This window comes from Syngnathus acus, chromosome 12, assembly GCF_901709675.1.
Source record: "Syngnathus acus chromosome 12, fSynAcu1.2, whole genome shotgun sequence".
Taxonomy (NCBI): domain Eukaryota; kingdom Metazoa; phylum Chordata; class Actinopteri; order Syngnathiformes; family Syngnathidae; genus Syngnathus; species Syngnathus acus.
In genome coordinates this window covers 11,731,347-11,749,857 of record NC_051097.1, presented here as the reverse complement: position 1 = coordinate 11,749,857, position 18,511 = coordinate 11,731,347, and the positions used below count along the sequence as shown (strand labels likewise).

The following is an 18,511-nucleotide window of genomic DNA, read 5'->3' as shown; positions in this document are numbered from 1 at the left end:
CGATGGAACATGGAGTCATTTGTTTGTCGGTTATTGTTTGCAAACTTTCAGGAGCCACCGCCAGCCGCTGGATGTCACCAGTACTGCATGACACATTCCACCGCGGCCACAACACGTCGCAGCAGTGAAGTGGGCTGAAATACTTTTTACTTTGACTCCCCGTATTTGAAAACTTTCCAAGCTATAAGTTGTCACATTGTACTGAGTTTTTTCCTTTATCTGCAAACCGATACTGTATCTGAAAATGATCCGATTGTTTTTCTTTTTAAATGATCATTCACTTATTGCGCATTTAACCCACTTTTCAACATGAGCAAAGGATTTTTTGTTCAACAGGAAAGTCGAGTCAGTTCTTGCTATTTTTTTCAAATGATCAAAACGGTTAAAGCCGCTTCAACATACCCTTCCTTACCGAACTTTTGTCTTTTTTTAAACCCACAAGTACTGTTCCCGTATTTTCACTTTATTCTCTCTACTGCAGTACAGAGTGTACGTACTCTTGAGAGTAAATATGGATGGATGGATGGATGGATAATGTTGTCATAATGAGTGGCCAGTCCTGTCGCGGGGTGAAACTCTGCTGCCTCCTGTCGGCAGGAGGCGCGTCACATGTTGCTTTCCAAGCAGAAAAAGGCTGCCACGGACGGCATGCGTACGTCGGTCGGTCGGTCGGTCGGTCCGCCCGCCCGCCCGCCGCCGCCGCCTGTGCCAAGTGGCTGTTTGGTGCTTTGCTAAAGCGGCCGCATTGTGCTTTTAACGTCACTCACCAGCAGCTTTGCCCGACGCGTCGTTTCGTGAACATGACGTCATCATACAAACGACGTTTGACGCGAGCGGCACGAGAGGCTGAAAATAGTTTGGGAAGCTCGCAACCGGAACTTGCCTCTCCGCCAATGGCGCGTGAGCGCTCCGGCGGGGGCGTGACTGACAAGAGGCGCTGGCGAATGGCAGGGCTGTAACCGTGGCGACGCGGGCGAGCGACAGGCGGCTCGGCCAATCACGAGCCTCCAACCGCGCGCAGCCCCGGCGCGCATGAAGGCGACGCGCCTGCCTGCCAGAGAGGAGGAGATGGGCAGAAGCTGAACATGGCGGATGGTGACAGCGGGAGTGAGCGCGGCGGTAGCAGCGGCGGCGTGGGGGGCGGCTTCCAGCACTTCCAGAGAGAGCAGGAGACCCAGGAGCTGGCCTCCAAGCGCCTGGACATCCAGAACAAGCGCTTCTACCTGGACGTCAAGCAGAATAGCAAGGGCCGCTTCATCAAGATCGCCGAGGTCGGGGCCGGAGGCTCCAAAAGTCGGCTGACCCTCTCTCTGTCAGTGGCCGCCGAGGTGCGCGACTACCTCGGGGACTTTATCGAGCACTACGCCCAGCTGGGGCCCAGCAGCCCCGAGCAGATCGCGCAGGCCTCCGCCGGCGGGCCTCGGCGAGCCCTCAAGAGCGAGTTTTTGGTGCGGGAGAACCGCAAGTACTACTTGGACTTGAAGGAGAACCAGCGGGGGAGGTTCCTGCGGATCCGGCAGACCGTCAACAGGGGGCCTGGCTTCGGCATGGGCGGCGGCCCGGTGGGCGGCATGCTGTCCGGCCAGACCATAGCCCTTCCGGCGCAGGGCCTGATCGAGTTCCGAGACGCCCTGGCCAAGCTCATCGACGACTACGGCGGCGACGACGACGAGCTGGCCTGCGGCGGCGCAGGCGGCATGGCGGCGGGGGGCTTCGGCGAGCTCCCGGAGGGCACCTCCATCATGGTGGACTCCAAGCGCTTCTTCTTCGACGTGGGCTCCAACAAGTACGGCGTGTTCCTGCGCGTCAGCGAGGTGAAGCCCAGCTACCGGAACTCCATCACGGTGCCCTTCAAGGCCTGGGCCAAGTTCGGCGGCGCCTTCAGCCGCTACGCCGACGAGATGAAGGAGATCCAAGAGCGCCACCGGGACAAGATCTACGAGAGGCGGGACGAGTCGGAGGGCGACGACGTGGATGACGACTGAGAGCGCGCGCGCACGCACGCCGCCGTACGTGCGCGTCTGCGCACGCGCGCGCACGCCCGACCGCCCGCCCGCCCGTACAGCCACAGCAGGCAGCATTGGAGGAAAAGAAAAAAGAATAAAGAGTACACGAGCGTTCATCAGCCTCGTGCTGCTACGGCGCCATTTGGCACCCAAGTCGGACTCGCTAGTGTTCCAATCGTGACTTAAGTGCGTGTCTTGGAGGCTGAGAGGTTCTCGGTGTTCTCGTTGTCGTTTGCGTCGTGGGATGCTTAGCAGGTTTGGAGGAGCAGCCTGCCAATCAAAGTCTCACACACAGGGGAGAAAACATAACAAACAAACAAACAAACAAAAAAAAAACAATCACTGCCCGCCACGATTGACGAGGGGGGTGAAGTCAGCCAAAAATGACAGCCAGGGCTCGATTTTAGCAATACCGGCAGAGGAGGGCGGCGTTCAGGGCTCTTCCCCCCCCCCTCCCAAAAAAAAAAAAACACCTTTGCCGTCGGCCTTTCTCACCTCACTCGGGAGTCAGGACAAAAAAACAAACAAAAAAAAAAGCAAACATCAGCAAGAGATGCTGCTAACACGTCCGTGGATGTTCTTTTTCCTTTTTTTCTTTTCCAACAACAGAGAACTATATTATTGACACAAGATTATAGGAAAGTTATTACAGCGGCAAATAAAGATATTTTCAAATACTTCTAAAGGAAAATGTATGGTGTAAAGGAAATGACAAAATAAAGAAAATGTGAAATTCTTTCAACTGAGTTGACATTTGTTCCTTTGTTTGTTGTGCTTCATCAAGTTTGTCTGGAGCAACAGTGAGCGAGCACATCATGCAAAAGAGCGGGCTTGAACACAAAAGGTGCAGCAACACAGCCAGCGTAAGCACTACGATGGGCGGATGTGGCAGCAGCTAGCAGCATCACTTGCAGTACCTGTTTGTGCGCTCGACGCCAGCCAGCCACGGAACAAACTCCGAGGAGCTGAATTCTTCGCAATGGATTTCATTCATTTTGTATCTTCGTGCCAATGTCAAATACAGCTTAGCCTTGGATTGGAAATTGCCAGCCAGCTCTCTGCAACGAGCGTTTGCTTTTCTCCTTGGACTGCGGCAGGGCAGGCAGCAACGTTTTCGGGGGCCAAGCGGACGGCGTGCGACTGCCGCTACCAGCGTTCCTGTCGCGTCCCGTCAACTGCCACGTCTGCAACAAAGAAAGCCATTACAACTTTCTAGACCATTGCAACAGCACTACTCCAAGCGGCTGCGACATCCGTACCATTGCAACCGCCACACTCAAAACCTACCACTGTTTTTGTGCTTTACATTTTGGAACGCGCGCACGCACGCACGCACGCACACGCACAACTTTGCTACCCAATGGGCGGCGTCCCTGACTCGATGTTGGCAGCTGCACGTTTCAATGGAGAATGTGGGCGGAGCTCCACCCCCCCAATACGCACACATTCCTGCTCAGGGAGTCAGCTGGCTCACAAGCACACGATTGTGTCGAGCCACGCCGCATCCTCAATAGTATGTACACCAGCAGCAGCCCCACAAAGGCTACTTTCAATGTCAAAGATGTCTCTTCACAATGTACGGCATGAGAAGAGTTAGCGGCGCTATACGTAGCATGGCAAATGTCGAATTCAGGACTTGTCAGTAAGTAGTCATTTGTGGCAGAGCATAAAGAATAAATCAAATTGAAGCCTATTGAATGGTCATCGGGGCGTTGCGTGACCGCTGACTAATGAGCAGCGTGGCACCGGTGCATAGTGGGAGCGCGGCGCGCTAATTCCTCAACGGGCAGCGAGACAAATCAAGTGCGGCTGCCTGCGCCAGCCAGATTAAGCGTCATCGACAACCTCAATTCTAACTCGAACTTGCGTTCACTAGCGTTTGCGCGGTGGTCACGACTTGTGAGGCCACGGCTAGCGCTGGCCGTGCAACGACTTCAAGTGTTGCTTCGACCACTGCGGCGAGCACGACAATTCATAGTCCAACTGCTGCTTGGACTACGACCAGAAGCGTCACTAGCTGTTCTTGTACGGTAAGAACCTTTTGTGGTCTTGCAAGGGGGAAATTGTAACATTTCATCAGCCCTTGACGTTTTGACGACGAGAACATTCCAACGTGAGGCGGCGGCGGCTGCACGGCGTGTCATCTGTCATTCAAATGGGTGAATGATTTTGTCGGTTGAATTTGAAAGGCCCAAGGCCAACCAAACTGCGCCATTGCTCTAATCTAGTTCTCATGGCGTGGGTCAGCACCGCAGATTGCGACGGCCTCGGTCGGGCAGATTCGATTGACCCGGCCGGCAACACATTGCAGGCTGCTGCTATTTCATTGGAGAAAAAAAGAAAAGGAAAAATGGATCCAACAACAATGAGTAACGGATGGGAGAGGATGTGCTGGACGGGAAAGAAGAGGGGAAGCGAAAGAAGACGCAAGGATGTCAAGGCATTGAAAGCAATCCTGATCCTGCAGGCGAGGGGGCTATTTTTAGATTCTGTTGCCATGTGCCCGCAATGTGACTGGCAGAGGCGCCACACACAGGCACACACAAGCCCGTCCGCCCGTGCGCAAAACACGAGGTCAACGAGTTGCCGTGTGCTCGAGCGCCTCACCGTGACCTGACCAACATGCAAACGTGACAAGACGACATCATGCTAATGTCACAACTCCGCAAGCGTGAATACACGACAACTCAAAATGACGCGCTAACGTGACAAGCTAGCGTGACCAAATGCTAACAGCGATATGAAATCAAGATGACGAGCGAGCGCAGCGTTAACCAGAGCGGAATCCTTTTTTGGACGCTACAACACAGAAAATTACGACAAACGTGAATTTAGAACAGGGTTGACTTTATTTCCTAGGAAAATGGAATCATTAAAAGTATTAAATCACACATGGCGGCTGCAGATAAAACTATAAAAAAGGAACGTGATTGAACAAGTTCAAGCTCCTCTAAAAACCATTCTCTAACTTCAAAATACTTGCACCCCTGGCTGACAGTTTTCTTTTATACATTCACTTTTGATACAAAAAAAGAAAAACTATTTCAACAAATCTTGAAATCAAGCAAGATTTTCTGCTGGGAGATGATGACAGCATACCAAGTTCCAAGAGGGAGAACAAACACACAGAATGAGAGAACATGCAACGTGATACTTGCTTAACAAGCCAATTGCTAAATCAGGCCCAAACGCTCAGTTTGTCATTGGATTCACCTTCAGAAAAGTACCAAAACAAAAGTTAGTCTTGTTAAATTGTTAAACATCGATTGTCCGACCGTATCTTAGGTTATCTTATCTTAGCCGCGCACAAAATTACAAGGTGGTGACCCATTCAACGTGACAAATGTTAGTATAGCCGCAAACTTTCTTAGCCTCAGTACCTTCGTAATGACCAGCAAAGGCAAGAGAGCTCAAGTTAGCACGTTGGGCTTATGGTTCAAGGTCAATTGGTCAAGTCCATTCAAAGGACATCCAAAGCGACTTCCAGGTTGCTAAACGCGTCTCATTAGCTTTGGCAAAAGCTTTGGCATGCTTTCATTTTGAGAACTAGAGTCAGCTGGTGCCCAATTAAAAAAATAAAATAAAATACTGTGCATTGTGCAATGCAATGTGGGCTACGACTTCAGTCAGTTAGCATGCTGATGCTAACACTCACGCAGAGAGAAAATGGGACGAGGTTCAAGGTGCTAACTTGGGCTTCCAGTTAAGGATGAGTCAAAACGTCCCACGCAATCAAAACTGTTGTTGCAACAAACAAAACTACAACTACAAAGACACTAGCTAGCTACAGCAACTTCAAATGTGGAATGGGATCGTTTTGAAAGTGTCCTTCAAGATTCTATGTGTTTGTCCTGTGAGATGTTTGGCAAAGAAAATTCCTATCAAGCACTTGGCATCGCCAAAGCCAGAGCACCCCCTGGGCGTAACCACGGAAACCAGCCCGACAGGTCACGTGACTATCCGGCCTAGATCGAGCGGCTCGCTTTCTGATCGGACGGACGGACGCGCGCACGCACACACACACACCACACACACACACACACACACACACGATTTGGCACGCAAACAGCAAAAGTGACCAATGGCAATGTTAAACTTGGAAGAAAGGCACCAGCCCAAGTCACCAAAAGCAAATAATAAAAATGTACACACAGTGTTTACAAAACGGAATGGTAATAATGATGATGATAACTACAATGACATCAACGAAATGGAGCGCAGTCTCGTCCAATCAGGCCAACGCTGCTTAAAGAGGCGATCGCTACGCACGGGCCTCGTCGCCGCCTTCTTCCTGGTCTTGGTCGATTTCTGTTGCATCTGCGCAAGCTGACCAATGAGAGCACAGGACAGTGGAGTCAGGGGGCGGGCACGTGCCGGGCCGGGACTTGACCAAGAAGGGGATTGATTCATTGAAAATGATTGAAATCAATTTCGAATTTCAAGATTAAAACTAGAAAATATATTTGACACATTTTTTGAAATGTCACTCATAAAATGAACTCAATAAAACCAGCACAATGCTAAGATAAATGCTAAAAAGAAGAAACTATTAGATGTGCTCAATGGGAGCGAAGCGAGGGAGGGGCAGGCATCGTCTGAATTGAACATTCAGGGCGAAGAAGAGTTACAAACACACGCACACGTACAAGCACACACATAAGCCGAGATGTAGCATGCGCGCTTGCGTTCACCTGCCGCACTAGCGGTAGTTGTCTATGGCGTCAAAGAAAGAGAAGTTCAAGTCTGGAGGAGAAAGTCGGCCAAGAAAGAACAAAAAAAAAGAAGCAGAGAGAGAGAGAGAGAGAGAGAGAGAGAGGCCTTGATTAGTACAGCGGACAGGAAAGGGGAAAGAGAAAGTGGCAGAGCCCCCCTGAGGCCGAGCGCCGACACGGCTCGGCTTACCTTGCGCCGCCGCCGCCGCGTTCCTCTCGTTGAGCAGTTTGGTGTGACTGTTGGGAAGGATCTTGATCTCCGGCGGGTCTGGGCTGGTTGCCGCCGCCCCGCGACGCCCTCAGGGCGTTCAGGTACTGCAGCCGGGTCACCTGCGCAAGAGCCAAAAGAGCGCCCCGTCACGTCTTCATGCACGCAAAGTCGCCTTCGAGATCTCACACGCAGCGTGTGACGCGCGAGCACGTACCCGGACCAGCTGCAGGTCGGTGAGCGCTCGGACCGTGTAGTCCGGGCAGTAAGTGGACGGCGTGGTGGCCTCGGGCGCATCAAACGGATCTCGCGGAGACTGACGTTGACTCGACACCGGCGACTGATGCACTGTACGAGGCACACGTGTAAAGCGGAGGGAGGGAAAAAAGAGCCCTCGAGTGTTGGTGCAGTTCCCACGCTGACCTGAGGATGGCAGCGTGAGCGCCGAGACGCCGTAATAGGTGAAGGCGCCGTTGTCAAACTTCAGGCCTTCCTTGCCGATCTCCACCTCCACTCGACCCTGCCGTCACAGCCCGCGCACTGAGCCCGTTCACTGAGCCCGTTCACTGAGCCCGCGCACTGAGCCCGCGCACTGAGCCCGTTCACTGAGCCCGCGCACTGAGCCCGCGCACTGAGCCCGTTCACTGAGCCGCCCTTCCTTGCCACGCACGCACGCACGCACCTGCAGCAGCAATATGAAGTAGTCCACCGGGTGGTTGCGCGTGTACAGATAGTGGGCGGGGCTGAGGCGGTTGCCCGGGTCAAAGTGCACCTCCTGGTTGACGCTGGGGTGGCGCAGGAGGTGGAAAAGGATCTTCTCGGATACGCGCGCCGGGCCAAAGTGCTCCACCTCTGCGCACGCCGCGTTCGTGCATCCATGCGTGCGTGGGTGGGAGAGCGCAGTTGAGGCGTAAGGAAACACGCACGCACGTATGCACGCACGTATGCACGCACGTATGCCCGCACGTATGCACGCACGTATGCACACACGTATGAACGCACGTATGCACGCACGTATGCACGCACGTATGCACGCACGTATGCACGCACGCACGCACGCACCTCTGGAGAGGAAGCGGTGAGTGGCCAGCAGCAGCTGCGGCGACGTCCTGATCTTGGGCTCGCCTTCGGGCGTCTTGAAGAGCGAGAACTCGTCGGGGGTGGCCCGAGGCTCCAGGGGGATCTCCAGGGGGGGCAGAGGACGCTTCACCTTCCTGTCCACTGCCAAATCAAACAAAAGAGCCCAAAGGTCCACAACGCCAGGCAGCCGTCCCATCCAAACTTCAAGGGAACCTACGGTAGCCATCGGACTCGTCCAAAATTTCCGACTTGATGATCTCCTCGATGACGTCCTCCAGGGTGACCAGTCCCAGCACCTCGTAGAAGGGGTCGCCCTCGCCCTCGTTGTTGACCTTCTGCACGATGGCCATGTGGGAGTTTCCTGGACACGATAAGCTAAGGTTGGCGCCGAGGGAGGGAGGGAGGGAGGGAGACCGGGAGGGAGACCGGGAGGGAGGGAAGGAGTCGAGCGGCCGGCGCCCGCCGATACGAGACCACCTTTCTTGAACTCCTCCAGCATGGCGTCCAGCTTGGTGTCGTTGAAGACAAAGTGCAGAGGGTGGTTGTAGAACTTGGTGATGGTGGTCATGGGCGTGCAGTCGTCGGGGTCCACCAGCGCCAAGTCCTTCACGTAGAGGATCTCCACAATGTTGGACCTGCGCAGGCAAGTCGCCACACGCACTCAGTCGCCTCCGAGCGCACTTTTGGCGTCTCGGGACCCACCTCTCCTCCTCGTAGATGGGCACCTGCGTGTAGCCGCTCTGCATGATGTCCGACATGGTGGCAAAGTCCAGCAGGGCGGAGCTGGGCAGCATGAAGCAGTCCTTCAGCGGCGTCAAGATGTCCTCCACCGTCTTGCTGCGCAGCGCCCCGCGCCTGAACTCCTCCTTCACAAACTCACTGCAACGTGGCAACGTGGCAGAGACAAAGGTCCAGACAACAAAGCAATGCTAATTGTACCTGTACGGGTCGTTGACGCTGGTGCGGATCATCTCCATGGCCCGCTCGCGGATGCAGCAGGTGCTGATGTCGCGCCTGAGCGCCAGGTCCAGCACCAGGCCCAAGGGGCAGGAGAGCGGGCAGGTGAGCACCATGCTCACCTGGGCCAGCCAGGTGAGGCCCGGGGCCAGCCGGAAGCCGTGGCCGGAGCACACCACGTGGGGCAGCAGCTCGGCCAGGAAGAAGAGCGCCAAGGCGGCGGCGAAGGTGGCCGCCGCCACCGAGCCCAACGCCCGGTACAGCAGCACCGCCGAGGCCGAGTGACCCAGGACGCAGAGGAAGAGCAGCGAGCACGCCTGCCAAAAAAACAACAAAGACAAGTCAGGGACGGACGGAGGGACGGCACTCGCGTGACTTCCGTCACGGCGCCACTTTTGGGACCAAAATCTGGAGAAAACTCAAGTTTGGGTTTTTTGGTCCTGCGGTGTCCAATTTACAAGAGATTTTCATCTTCACTTTACAAGGACCTTATTTTGCTCATAAGAATCATCTCAAAAGCATGTTGGAATGATTTTGCATGATTCGTCGATTGTTTGTTTGTTTGTTTGTTTTACCAGGAAGTTCCCTCTCCTCCTGACCGGCTCCAGTCGCTTGGCAGCGCGCTTCTCCTCCTCGGAACCGCAGCTGTGCAGCACGTAAAGCTCGACCGGGTCGAGCCACAGCAAGCTGAGTTGGACCGTCCTTAGCAGCCCGCAGACGAGCACCAGCATCGGCACCAACACCGCCAGGCCCCACGCGGGGATGGGCTCGGGGGGCAGAGGCTCGTCCGCGGCCACGCGCAGCCTGTCCTCACCGGCCGAGGTCCATATGCCACCGCTCTCCACGCACACGTGATGGAGGTTCTGCTGTTCGGCGCCGCCGCCGCCGCCGCTCCCCGGCTTGACCTCCACCGTCAGTAGCCCGCCGCAATCCTCCTCGGCCGCCGCCACGAAGGGCTGCTTCACCTGGAAGGCGGCCTGCCGCCGTCTGTCGTCGTCCCCGCACGGGTCCCCGAGCGCATCCCCGGCCGCGAAGGCCAGCCACGGCCAGGTCCGGTTCCTCAGGCCGGTGCCGAAGAGCCGCAGTTTGAACGAGAATCCCCGGGGCGCCGAGATGATCCCCGCCTTCATCCACACGCGGCCCGCGGGGTCCTCCGGGCGCAGGCGCACGACGGGCGGCGGGGCCGCCGCCGGCCCCGCCTGGTCGCACAAGCCCAACCGGATCCCGCACGACAACAATACCATCAACAATATCATCAACAGCAAGCGAAGACCTGCCAAGCTGGCCACCATATTGGAATTGGTCAGGCTGACTCCGGGGCGGGTCATGTGACCGAACTCCGCGGCAGGCCCCGCCTTCTCGCAGCCTTGCGGCGTTCAAATAGTGGGACAAAGGACAAGTCGACGTGTTGAAAACGTGCGGACGATACTTTCCCAAGGGGAAGAAGCAACGTTGCAGGCAATGTTTGGGCCAACATACGGACAAATCACACCTCCACGGACTCACTCACATATGTGTGCATATATACATGATTGACATCATGCAGGGGATATGCTTGACGGAAAGCTACGTAGGTGAAACCAAGCACCACCTCGTGTCTACGTACTGACTTGTATGTGGTTTTAACACATTTCTCACTTATGAGGTGAAGAAGTAACTCGAATCAATGAGTAATAAATGCGACTAAACGACGGAGGTCTCAAATGTCCTGGCAGGCGGGTAACGCAGCACGAGTGAGCCAATATGGCGCCCGTGAAACTGCGCGCCGCGGCGGCCATGTTGGCTCTGCCCTGCCCTGCTCTGCTTACGTTCCGCGGAGGACATTTTGGCGCTGGGATGGGATGGTTTGCCACATTGCAGTCAGGCGCATCGGATCGTTGCCGTTTGAAGGAGCTCACAGCACAGATGGTGTGTAGAGAAAGCAAGTCCAATTTATTCATGAACCCTTGACAGAGATGCCCGATGATCTAAAACACCACTGCATACGTCGCACACTCCCGGCTGTCAAACATTGCAGAACACGCGCTAAATATTCACCGGCAAAATCAAACGTGTGTCTTGCCAAAAGACCTTTGGATCCCAAACTTGACTTGACTGCAATGCCCAACGCAGAATAATGAGGAGAAGAAGAAAAAAACAAAACACATTGTTGTTGTCAACATTGCGAGGAAGGGAAGGAAGGATGCAGATGTCAATGGAAAGACATTTAGGCCAGATGGAGTTGTTGGATGTTGATATGCACTCGAGGTTCACGCGAGAGGGCCAAAATAGTACGAGTGATGGAAAGAAAGAAAGAAAGACAAGCAGAACAATGTCTGCATATTGCGTGGGCAACGACTTATGTACTATATATCATCTGCTCTTACACCAAAAATAATCTTATTTTCTGCAGTGCAAACTAAACAAGCATAAATCGAAGACGCTAAGATTGCTACAGAACTACTTTTTGGGGTGTGTCTTTGCCTCAGCCTTTCATCACAGTAGGCAATGATCGATCGCCACACGTTTAGCGCCCCAAACAGTGCAAGACGATTATTGTGCTTTGGTGGTGCTGCTGCGAGTTCCATTCTAAAACAACATTCCAGACGACCTTTACAAATAAATAAACAAACAAATGTTCCAGATCCGTAAGGAAAGCATTGACTCGTGATTCCCGACCAATTTACCAAGTTAATCGGAGAACCATGATCCGTTTCCACCACATTGTGCGTCTTTGTTCAACAACGTGCAGAAGTGAAATCCAAATGTTATTTACAGTGTGGACGCTCGCTCGCTCGCTCGCAAGCGCAAACGCAGTGCTCTTCTCGACTGCACTCTTTCCACTTGAAATGGTTCATTTTTCCCTTTATAGTTTCATGAATAACATTTGCTACATGCTAGCAACCGTGACTGAAGCTGCCCTAACGACAGCTTACCTTAGCATTGAAGTTCAAGGTTCAGACAGCATGCGACGACGGAATGTTTCTCTCCGTGAATCTTTGAACGTAAACGTGCTGAATTCTTAACCCGCACAGTTAATAAACACACAGAAAGGGCACGGACACGCTGGTTAAACATGAAGCCACGTTGGTCGTTAGCCTAGCATGCTAACTCGACCAACAGGTTGGAACCCTGAACCTCAGCAATGTGAGCTGGATGCGCTAACCACTACTCCAGCCTGCGGAAAAATTCCCTTTTCGCGGCACAAGTGCCCATAATGGCATTTTTGATTTGTCATTGTCAACGCTAACAAAGCTAGCTGCTGCTGCTGCTGCTTCTCATTAATGGCTGGCAAAACCAAATGCTAATCAGTCACCTTACAAAATCCCAAATAAAAAGTCCAAAAATCATGATGGGAGTTTGTGACGCCGATTTTGTTGGATTGCGCTGATATCCTTTTTTTTTTTTGGGGCTCACAGTGATCGAGGAGCTAACAAGACACCAGCCTGTCCATCAACGACACACCAAATACAAGAAATCCAAAGTGTTGTCTAAATATGAAGCCAATGGAACAACAGGAAGAGGCTCGAGAATTTACGGAAAAGTTTCACGCAGCGCCTTGGCAAGCGGGATAATGCCCCAAAGTCAAGTGTCCGTTTTGTCTCAGATGAGTGGGCCGGAAGCAGCAAATTTGCACATTGACAATGGCGTGCGTCACCGTTGCACAGCTGCCGAGTGGCTGCCAAAGGGGATGGACGACAGAAGGTTTCACTTATCCAAAGGTGCCATGCGGATCCTTCGCGTCCTTTCTGGTCACGGAAGAACAGGAAGTGAGGGAGGTGTGTCAGATGGTGCTCTCGGTATGCGCGTGCGCCAGGGGCTGGCCGGGTCGCCGGGGGGGGTCCACGCAGTTGTGTTGCTCGCCCAGCAGCGTGGTGGTCTCGCCCGGGATGCCCTCCGCTTCCCCGGGTGGCGTCGCTCGGCGCGGGCCGGCGTGCTTGCTCGGAAGCGTCGCCTGGCTGGGGCGTGGCGCCGAGCTAGCGGCGGCGTTGCACGGCGGATGCTTGAGGGGAGGCGTAGCGAGGGACAGCGGGGGGCGCCCATCCGGCGGCGTGGCCGCTGCATCCAGGCGCTGTTGACTTCCCTCGGGGGACTGCGGCGTACTGTCCAGTCGCGACGTCAGCACGGCGTTCTGGTACTGCGCTCGGGTGATCTGAGTAGCACAAATAGCGGCTCCCTAAACGACTCGAAAGGTGCTCGGTGAAGGCTTTTGTTAGTTGCACCTTGACAAACTGCAGGTCGCTGATTGCTCGTACGCAGAAGTCCGGCACGTACTGGAAGGGCGTTCCCGGGATTTGACCGGCGCTGCCCCCCATGGAGCTGCTCTCCGGACCTCCGCCGCTGACTGACGCCGAGCGGTTCAGGTTGCCCCCGTGCGTGGGCGAACGGAACTCTGGGATTGGACGGCAAGAGCGTGTCGAGGTGGTGTTCATGAAATTGGGTGGTGTAGGGCGGACACACAAAGGTGGCGTGGAGGTGAAAAGGACAAACATGCCGCCATGTGAGGCCAAGTGCGTTGATGGCGCGCGGCGGTCTCATTGGCTGAGCTCTGTAATGTCAGGGAGGGAGGGCTTAGGGGCTGGGGAGGAGTGAGGTGGGGTTACCTGATGACAAGGTTATCTGAGGTGCTGTCAAGGAAGGAAGGAAGGAAGGAAGGAAGGAAGGATGGATGGAAGGAAGGAAGGAATCATTTGACATGCTGGGTTTAGCAAGCACTTAGCTTAGCCTATGCGAGATGCAAAACACCTCGTCCCTCTTTTTGTCCGTCACATGGCGGGCCTTTCTCTACTCTAAGCCAAGAAGAACCTGGAATGTGGAGTTGAAAGGGACTCATCCCCATGGAAACAGATGCTGAGGCCAGGCTGCTGTGTTAACTCTCAGCTGCCCTCTGGTGGACAAGCTAAAAACGACAGCTGTTGTCGTTTGCATCCTCAAGGTCACCCACCACCAATGAGGTCAAATGCTAATGATGACTGACGGCGACCATGACGACGAGGGTGAAGGATGAACCCGGCCAATGTTTACCTGGGATTCGAGAGAACACAGAGAACCTCTTAAGTGAGAGGCGCCTCGGAGGCGGAGACGCCACCGACGGGGACAGGGGGGGGGTCACTGCTGGGAGATGGAGGAGACGGGGGGGAGAAAGATAGACAGGATTTAGTTGTTATTTGTTGACAGCAGCAGACTCCAATCGGAAGCCTCCCTCCCGAGACGCTCGACGGGGTGCCGCGGCTCATGGCGAGCCCGCCCAGCCTCATCAAAGCGCTCGGCCACCTTTGAACCGTCGGCGCTATTTTCAGCACGGGATTAAGACGAGTGTCGGCCAAGCGCCCGCCGCGACACGCGGCGTTACGACGTTACATCATCGCAGACGAGGCCTGCTTGGAAGGAAAAAAGAAACGCCTTCCTTCTTTAGAGGAGAACAATTGCCTAAGCCAAGAAGCAGGTGGAAACGTGCGCTCACCTAGCGATGGCGTGCTGAGTGCCATGACACCGTAGTAGGAGAAGGGGCCCGTCTCAAACTTCATGTTCTCGTTTCCCGCCTCCACCTCCACTCGACCCTGAAGACACACACACACACACTTAACAAGTCTGACAGCATCTGCAATGCCGGTTCTCCGGTGACACACACACACACACACACAATGAATATTGTATCAGAAGCTGTGGCGTCCTTCAACAACTTTTTCCCGCAAGTTCTTCGGAAAAGATTTGGCATACCTGCAGAAGGAGCACAAAGTAGTCGACGGGCTTGCCGCGCTGGTACAGGAAGTGCTGCGGTGCGCGCTTGTCGTTGTCGTCAAACTTCAGCTCCTGCACCACGTCGGGATGCCTCAAGATCCTCAGCAGGACCTTCTCGCTCACGTGGAAGCCACCGAACAGGCTCACCTCTAAGAGCGCAACAACACCTCGTGACCGACCGACCGGCAGGCAGGCAAAAGCAAAACCGTGCCAGGAAACTTGCATTGCCGCGGGCAGGCAGCCGCCAGAGGGCGCACTTCGTCAAGGCCAAAGATTTGCCGGCCAAACGGCAAGAGAGCAAATTTGCGTGCTGGCAAAGTTGGTGAAAGCGCGTCACCGAGGGGCGGAGCTAAGCAAACAGGATGTCGAGCGGGACGCTCACCCGTGGCCAGGAAGCGATGCGCGGCCAGCAAGAGCTGCGGCGAGATCTTGGCCTTGGCGTCGCCCTCGTGCTTGAAGGCCGAGAAGTCTCGTTTGTTCTTGTTGGCGTCCACTCGCTTCTTGTTGCGGTTGTCGGCTGCGACAAACGCGAGCGCCGTCACGGAACCTCGTCTAACTTTTGCAAATGCGATCAAACGTCGGCCGCTAATCCCAAAGCCGAGCAAAGCCGCTTGTGCCTTCTAAATTTGCTCGCCCACTCACTGTAGAGGTCCGACTCGTCCAGGATTTCCGACTTGATGATCTCCTCGATGACGTCCTCCAGGGTGACCAATCCCTGCACCTCGTAGAAGGGGTCGCCCTCGCCCTCGTTGTTCACCTTCTGCACGATGGCCAGGTGGGACTTGCCTGACGACGAGAGCGCACGATGTTAGAAACGGAGGCGAGCGCAACTTTGGGCCTGGACGTGACACGGTTGTGACTTCCGTCCAGCCCCAGATTGGTTGCCAGCCAACATCGAGGCACGGATTGACAAACGACGGGCCGCTCGATGATTGGTCGGTGTGGCCCATTGATCGTAACGCGGGAATGCCTCAGGCTACTTCCTGTGTGAAGGTCGAGAAGGGGTCGAGAAGGGGTCAACACACACACACGGCACGGCACGGCCGGCGCTCGCTCGCACATGTGAACTCACGCACACGCCCCACGGACACGGCAACTCGCTGGCCCGACCTTTCTTAAACTCCTCCAGCATGGTGTCCAGTTTGGTGTCGTGGAAGACAAAGTGCACGGGGTGGTTGTAGAACTTGGTGACGGTCTTGAGCGTGGTGCAGTCGTCGGGGTCGACGAAGGCCAGGTCCTTGACGTAGAGGATGTCCACGATGTTGCAGCGCTCGTCGTCGTAGACGGGGATGCGCGTGTAGCCGCTGCCCATGATCTCCGACATGGTGTCAAAGTCCAGCACCGCCTCCGCCTGCCGCGACAAGAACCGCCGCAAGGCTCAGCACCTGCCGGCTCGCGGCGACGACGCCCCCCCCCCCTCCCCTAACCCCCCCCCCACGGTGACGTCACCTGGATCATGAAGCAGTCGGCCAGCGGCGTCATGACGTCCTCCACCGTCTTGGTGCGCAGCTCCAGCGCCCCCTGGATCATGTTGAGCTCCTCCTTGTCCAGGTCGTTGTAGGGCTCGGTCACCTTGAGCATCCCCACCAGCTTCTCGCGGTTGTAGACGGTGCCGATCTCCTGGCCCAGCAGCACGTCCAGCAGCTTGCTGACGGGGAAGCTGAGCGGGAAGGTGAGCAGCATGAAGAACTTGGTCAGCGCGATGGTGTTGGCGCCCACCGCCAGGCCGTGGCGCGAGCACAGCGCCTGCGGCACGATCTCGCCGAAGATGACGATGCCCACGGTGGAGGCGGCCACGGCGCCCAGGCCCGAGCCGATCAGGTCGTCCAGCAGGATGGTGAGCGTGGTGTTGACCAGCACGTTGCCCAGCAGCAGCGAGCACAGCAGGTAGTTGCCCTTGCGCCGGATGGGCTCGATCTTGCGCGCGTACTTCTTCTCCTTGTCCGTGCCGCAGCTCTGCACGATGCGCAGCTCCATGGGGTCCAGCGCCATCAGGCCCAGGTTCAGACCGCTGAACATGCCCGACAGCACCAGCAGGCACGTGGTCAGGATCGCCTGCATGGCAAAACAAGAGGCCCAGGTTCAGACCGCTGAACATGCCCGACAGCACCAGCAGGCACATGGTCAGGATCGCCTGCATGGCAAAACAAGAGGCCCAGGTTCAGACCGCTGAACATGCCCGACAGCACCAGCAGGCACGTGGTCAGGATCGCCTGGCTGGCAAAACAAGCGCCGGTCTGCTTTCTCTCTTTTTACAAAGTGAAGAGACAAAAAAAGACCATACAGCGCACTAGGAAAGAAAAGATTGCTACTCATTTCTCAAACCATAATAATAGTAGCTAGAGGGGTGGCCCACAAAAATAAAAAATAGCTGAGCTCTGCAACCAATGTATTGTATACTAGCATTGGTCCAAGTATTTCTACTTTGCTATTTCGAGGTAGAAGCTCCCGGCAAAAATGTGGCTTGCTAGTTTTCTCAAAGCCACCTGCGCGCGCTCGCTCGCTCGACGTCACTGACCTGCAGCCACAGCGGCAGCAGCGGCTTTTTCTCCTCCACGACCAGCAGGCGCCCGTCGCGGTCATCCAGCGGCTGCCAGCGCTGGCCGCCGCCGCCGCCGTCCCGGTCGTCCATTCGCGTGCACAGCGCGTACTCGCTGCTCGACTCGCTCTTGCGCAGCGGCTTGACGTGCACGCGCAGCAGACCCGACGTGCCCCGGCCGCTCACATTCATGAAGGTCCCGACCGCAATGTCCTTCGTGAAGTCCGAGCAGGTGCCGCCGCCGCCGCCGTTGGCCGCATCCTCGTCCGAGGATCCGAGCTCCGCAAAGCGGATGAGCGTCCAGGCTCCGGGGTGCAGGCTCAGGCCGTAGAAGCGGAGCTGCACGGAGCTGTCCTCGGTCACCTGCAGCACGCCGTCGTCAGTGGTGCTGGCCGGCTTGTCGCTCGTCTCCAGCCGCATGCCGAGCACCTGCGTGCCGCCGGCGCCGGCGCTTCCAGCTCCTCCTGCTCCTGCTCCTGCTCGTGCTCGTGCTCCCGCTCCCCCTGGTCGTCCCCCGTCGCCGCCAGCTCCGCCGGTCGCCTCCGAGCGAGCTCCGTCTGCGCTGCACAGGAAGAGGAGGACAGTGACGATGTAACCCTGCTGGCCGCTCCATTCCCTCGCCATGTTTGTTTGACTGGTGGCTGGAGCGCGGTGACGTCATTTACGCGAGTCCCGCAGGCCGCGCCCCCAACACCACCCCTCCCCTCCCCTCCCCTCCTCTCCACTCGGCCTACCTAAAAGGACGTTTTCACTTGGGACGATAGGCTAAAGCGCTTTAGGATTGCATTGATGATTGCGTTATTTTTCTCTCCTCAATTGTCCCAGCTAAAGGACACATCAAAATGGAAATGCGTATTGACAACAGAATTCGGGGCGGGCCGACATTTGGTGCCTTGACAGCGGTGTGCGAGAGTCGTCCTGCCGGCTTCTTGATGACGTCACCTTCCGGGTGGCGTGGGTGTGACGTGCGTGACATGCGTGACCTTCCAGATGTCAACAAACCACCGCGTCAGACGGCTGTTACGTCAAGTCGTGTGGCGCGCCTCCCAAATCAATGCGCCATGTCTGCATTGTCCATACGCGTCAGTGGATAATACGCTCATGACGTCACGCGCGCGCTTACGCGAACGTCTGTCGACAGCGCCCTCTCGGGTCTCGTTTCCATCACTACCAAGCTATTCATCACCTTCAATGATAATAATCATGACAATATAAATAATAATAGTCAACTTATGAACAAGAGTGTGATGACATCCACTTTTTTTTCATTGCTTTTCATATGATGTAT

At 55.5% G+C, this 18,511-nt stretch overlaps 3 protein-coding genes across 11 annotated transcripts; 1 reads left to right on the top strand and 2 right to left on the bottom strand.

The window, feature by feature from the left end:
• Positions 1-12: 12 nt before the first annotated feature.
• Positions 13-18,354, bottom strand: LOC119131560 (metal transporter CNNM4-like). Of its 9 annotated transcripts, none has more exons than XR_005099686.1 (11): positions 17,203-17,922; positions 16,134-16,739; positions 15,795-16,035; positions 15,327-15,470; positions 15,067-15,201; positions 14,664-14,833; positions 14,407-14,503; positions 13,968-14,057; positions 13,166-13,335; positions 12,643-13,095; positions 13-536 (listed from the first exon to the last, which is right to left on the bottom strand). XR_005099686.1 is itself a non-coding variant. In XM_037266117.1 (11 exons), exons 2-11 carry the CDS (start codon positions 17,641-17,643, stop codon positions 12,727-12,729), a joined length of 2,463 nt encoding a protein of 820 aa, XP_037122012.1. In that variant the 5' UTR covers positions 17,644-17,785; positions 17,958-18,354; the 3' UTR covers positions 12,094-12,726. The 9 variants fall into 9 exon arrangements, 7 of the variants coding, with proteins under 7 accessions (XP_037122012.1, XP_037122009.1, XP_037122010.1 ...); XR_005099685.1 differs by having other exon boundaries at positions 512-533; positions 12,632-13,095; XM_037266117.1 differs by lacking the exon at positions 13-536 and adding an exon at positions 17,958-18,354 and having other exon boundaries at positions 12,094-13,095; positions 17,203-17,785.
• On the top strand, positions 534-2,665 carry LOC119131596 (transcriptional activator protein Pur-beta-like). The gene has a single exon (XM_037266187.1). The coding sequence runs from the start codon at positions 1,086-1,088 to the stop codon at positions 1,983-1,985; it is 900 nt and encodes a 299-aa protein (XP_037122082.1). The 5' UTR covers positions 534-1,085; the 3' UTR covers positions 1,986-2,665.
• LOC119131565 (metal transporter CNNM3-like) lies at positions 4,833-10,313 on the bottom strand. The gene is given in 12 exon segments (XM_037266123.1): positions 4,833-6,332; positions 6,909-7,003; positions 7,005-7,048; positions 7,144-7,274; positions 7,350-7,446; positions 7,609-7,778; positions 7,989-8,147; positions 8,224-8,367; positions 8,484-8,641; positions 8,709-8,885; positions 8,946-9,280; positions 9,539-10,313. Coding segments are annotated over 12 exon segments (2,328 nt in total). The 5' UTR covers positions 10,292-10,313; the 3' UTR covers positions 4,833-6,267.
• Positions 18,355-18,511: the final 157 nt, after the last annotated feature.